Here is a 4,354-nt window from a genome sequence, read left to right as displayed (position 1 = left end):
ATAGTAGATAGAGTAGTTCTCAAAATGGGAAGGTGTAGAAAAGGCAAAGTCAAAATTCAAATATTCCGGTTAAAAAGGAGCGGGGGTACCGAACCTATATTGTAATCCAAAAAGAAGCAAACTGAGAAGGCTTGAATCTGCCGATGAAAAATATTGCGCTTGGAAGTGCGAGAGCTAGCATAGAGAGTATCAATTGGATCAACATTATGGAAACAAAAGAAGCGGCGTTTCTGACTTATGAAAGATGGATTGATTCTTCGAGAATGAGTAAGTCTAACAAGGAGCTCGGTAGCATGAGAATATAAAAACTTTTTGAGGTACCGAGGCTTAGAAAAACTCAAATTAGGAAAGCCATAAAATGTTTTTCTGAAGCATTCGGTCTAATATATGTCCTTGGAGTTCGTACCAAAGTACTTTGCTTGTGTCCTTTTTAGCACAGTTGTCCTACACTCATGAGCCTAAAATAACATTCTAATAGCTTGAGGAAGACAACAACTTGAAACGTAGGTAGGTGTCACCATTAATGTTCCACTAATAGACGTCAGACCAGTGTAAGAAAATTAGTCGTAGTCCCTGAAATAAAATCATTGAAAGCATAGTTCTCTCAAGTGGGATTGTGATAAATCACCAAAACCAATGGGGTAAATTAGATGCACTTTGAAGTATGCATATCTCAAAGAAATGTAATTGTTGGGGTTTCCATAATGGCCTTCGCATGATCGTTGGACCAAAACAAAGTATAAGAATGCATAGTTATAACTAGTTTCTAACTAAACTAAACCTCACCCCGAATTGGGGGAATTCTAAGGATGGGCATGGGAGGGGGTGGGGTTTCAACCTGAGGATTTTTTCCAACCTAAATACAGACTATGCAAACTACCTATTGTGTTTTATTCCAAAAATACATCCCTTGCCCAAAACGAGGTAGGGCAACACCTATAGATGGCTATGGAAGAAGTTATGGAGTATCATAATATATGTTTCATCCATATCTTCATATGTTATCATGATAACTTTAAAGTCCTGAAATTTGCGATATGCACTTGAAGCTCCGCTGTCATTCCCATGGCTTAAAAGTCACTGATTGGAGAGCATGTTGTGTTTTTGCCCGTAGATCCATTGGCTTTAAGGTTTGATAGGTCATCGCCCTATGCTTTAACCTATCATGACAATAGTGGCAACAAATGCGGAAATCCAACTCGGTGCCCAGGCTCATCTGCTCTCGGTCAGAAAAAAAATCAAAACAAATACTAGAAAAATACAAACCCCGATTTGTCTTTTTTGCCGAGAGCTACTCAGATGTCCAAATGAGTTGAACTTTAGAACGGACCTACGTATCGAATTATCTACCACACATTTTTTTTTAATTTTTCTAGTATTTGTTATGATTTTTTTGTCAGTGCACCTAAGCCCGGGAGCAGAAACGCCGCGTCCCAACAAATGCTAATGTTACGTTTGATTTGGTAAATGGTTCTCTTTGTGTTGTGTATCTTTTGGTTGTATTAGAAATCTTTGTGGTCCATATGTGCATAATTTGTTCAATAAATCAATAATGTCAGATCGTCCTAAAATAAACTTGAGAAGAAATTCATCGATAGGTTCGACAGAAGCTGCCACGTACCTATGAAACTCAATTGATTATTATATCCATATTATTGAAGTTTATTTTTGTAGAATGTTATTCAATTCCAGAAGTTGTAAGTTCCGTAAGACCTGTAATATTGGCCCAATCGAAGACCCAAGTTTCTTGAGCTAAATTTAGCTTTTTTTTTAGAAAGTAATTTAGCTTGCACCCTGGTAAGTGCCACACGAGTGGCACCAATACATGGCAACTCCAAACATTTTTTGTCCCAGGTTTAGTGACGCGATGATGACAGCTTTAGTTGTCAAGCATGACAACCTTTTTGAATGGTAAGTTTTACTCTCTTTTTTGAGTTTTTTAGATGACAACTTAGTTTTTAAAAAGTCAGGCCAAAGTGCTTCGTGACACACGTGTGACACTTATCATTCAGTTTGTCTAATTCACATCTAGATATTTTTTAAGGATGTCACATCTAACCTCCCACAAGTATATAATGCATCAATAAGAAACAAAAAAAACTAGGACAAAAAAATAGACCACAAACAGAGTGAAAATCAGTTTAGATATGACATAACTATGTCACATTTAGATGTGTCCTAGACAGACCCCTTATCATTTGGGTTTACCTTTAGTAGCGGGCGTATGCCGCGGCATCAATAAATCATCATGTAATGTATATAAGGCGTTTTAGAGACTTGACGAAGGTTGTATCTACGATCCACGAAATATCTAATCTCCAAAGGTAGGTGAATCAGACTGAAGCGAGCGACCACATCCTCACAATTCTGCCCCCAATCCACACATTCGCCTCCAGCCCTCTCTCAAGCCACACAAACCGCAGCCCGGAACCAATGGAACAAAACAAGAAGCCGGCACCACCACCACGGTGCGCGCCAAGACAAGGCAGGGGAGAGAAATTCGTCAATCCGCAGCACCAAAGCAATGGCCGCCGCGACCACCACCACCTCCCGCCCGCTTCTGCTGTCCCGCCAGCAGGCGGCGGCTAGCTCCCTCCAATGCCGCCTCCCCAGGAGGCCCGGAAGCAGCCTCTTTGCCGGCCAGGGCCAGGCGTCGACTCCGAATGTGCGGTGCATGGCAGTCGTGGACACGGCCTCGGCGCCGGCGCCGGCGGCGGCTAGGAAGAGGAGCAGCTACGACATGATCACGCTGACGACGTGGCTGCTGAAGCAGGAGCAGGAGGGGGTCATCGACAACGAGATGACCATCGTGCTGTCCAGCATATCCACGGCGTGCAAGCAGATCGCCTCGTTGGTGCAGCGCGCGCCCATCTCCAACCTCACCGGCGTCCAGGGCGCCACCAACGTGCAGGGCGAGGACCAGAAGAAGCTCGACGTCATCTCCAACGAGGTAAGTACATACTAGGAGTAAGCAAATTAACAAGACGAACGTCCAACAGCAATTAACTGAGAACGATGTACTGTACGCGCGCGCGCAGGTGTTCTCGAACTGCCTGAGGTGGAGTGGCCGCACCGGCGTGATCGCATCGGAGGAGGAGGACGTGCCGGTGGCGGTGGAGGAGAGCTACTCGGGCAACTACATCGTGGTGTTCGACCCGCTCGACGGCTCCTCCAACATCGACGCCGCCGTCTCCACCGGCTCCATCTTCGGCATCTACAGCCCATCCGACGAGTGCCACATTGGCGACGACGCAACCGTATGTAATCAAGACCTGAATTTCCCCTTCTCCTTCCGCACCCGCGGCTCACTCGTGCGCTAACAGAAATTTGCTCGCCTCGAGCGTGCAGCTTGACGAAGTGACGCAGATGTGCATAGTGAACGTGTGCCAGCCAGGGAGCAACCTGCTCGCCGCCGGCTACTGCATGTACTCGAGCTCGGTCATCTTCGTGCTCACCATCGGCACCGGGGTGTACGTGTTCACGCTGGACCCGATGTACGGCGAGTTCGTGCTGACGCAGGAGAAGGTGCAGATCCCAAAGTCGGGCAAGATCTACTCCTTCAACGAGGGCAACTACGCGCTCTGGGACGACAAGCTCAAGAAGTACATGGACAGCCTCAAGGAGCCCGGCACCTCCGGCAAGCCCTACTCCGCGCGCTACATCGGCAGCCTCGTCGGCGACTTCCACCGCACCATGCTCTACGGCGGCATCTACGGGTACCCCAGCGACCAGAAGAGCAAGAACGGCAAGCTGCGGCTGCTCTACGAGTGCGCGCCCATGAGCTTCATCGCCGAGCAGGCCGGCGGCAAAGGCTCCGACGGCCACCAGAGGGTACTCGACATCATGCCCACAGCGGTACGCTTGTATGAAATCACTAGTGCACTTAGAATGCGCGGTTAAATTGGAGATCTTAATCGGTTGTTGTCGATGCGTTTTGTGCAGGTCCATCAGAGAGTGCCTCTGTACGTCGGGAGCGTGGAGGAAGTGGAGAAGGTGGAGAAATTCTTGTCTTCAGAGTAGAACAAGAACGAGGGAGGGATACACAGGCTGTTTCTTCCAAGAAATTATTGTAACTAATATATAATGTAGCCCTTTTCTTGTGATGCGGAAAATATATTTGAAGAATTCCAATTGGATTGTGAGGTCAAGGCGTGTCAATTCTTTGCTGTCTCCTACAAATGGCGAAAAGGTTATAATGGTGTCGCTCCCAGACATCTCAAGACACCATGAAAAACCAAGTGTCTGTTTAATACTCTCTTCGTCCGAAAAAGTTTGTCTCAATCTTGTCATCATTTGAGGGACACATTTTCTCGGACGAAGGGAGTACCAACCAGAAGTAGAAAGCAGCTTACAC

General features: G+C 46.6%; 1 protein-coding gene across 1 annotated transcript; it reads left to right on the top strand.

The window, feature by feature from the left end:
- The first annotated feature begins 2,449 nt into the window (after positions 1-2,449).
- On the top strand, positions 2,450-4,148 carry LOC119285233 (fructose-1,6-bisphosphatase, chloroplastic). The gene is made up of 4 exons (XM_037564471.1): positions 2,450-2,950; positions 3,039-3,257; positions 3,349-3,855; positions 3,943-4,148. Exons 1-4 carry the CDS (start codon positions 2,525-2,527, stop codon positions 4,018-4,020), a joined length of 1,230 nt encoding a protein of 409 aa, XP_037420368.1. The 5' UTR covers positions 2,450-2,524; the 3' UTR covers positions 4,021-4,148.
- The last annotated feature ends 206 nt before the right edge of the window (positions 4,149-4,354 follow it).

Source organism: Triticum dicoccoides, chromosome 4A, assembly GCF_002162155.2.
Source record: "Triticum dicoccoides isolate Atlit2015 ecotype Zavitan chromosome 4A, WEW_v2.0, whole genome shotgun sequence".
Lineage (NCBI taxonomy): Eukaryota > Viridiplantae > Streptophyta > Magnoliopsida > Poales > Poaceae > Triticum > Triticum dicoccoides.
Note: the sequence above shows the minus strand (reverse complement) of the source record. Positions and strands in the feature narration are given on the sequence as shown.

What these genes read in the sequence shown, in the direction of transcription:
- LOC119285233 (XM_037564471.1), top strand. Translation starts at nt 2,525, where the DNA reads ATGGCCGCCGCGACCACCACCACCTCCCGCCCGCTTCTGCTGTCCCGC. An exon ending in TCGACGTCATCTCCAACGAG is followed by an intron (nt 2,951 to 3,038) that starts GTAAGTACATAC and finishes GCGCGCGCGCAG; the next exon opens with GTGTTCTCGAACTGCCTGAG. An exon ending in ACATTGGCGACGACGCAACC is followed by an intron (nt 3,258 to 3,348) that starts GTATGTAATCAA and finishes TCGAGCGTGCAG; the next exon opens with CTTGACGAAGTGACGCAGAT.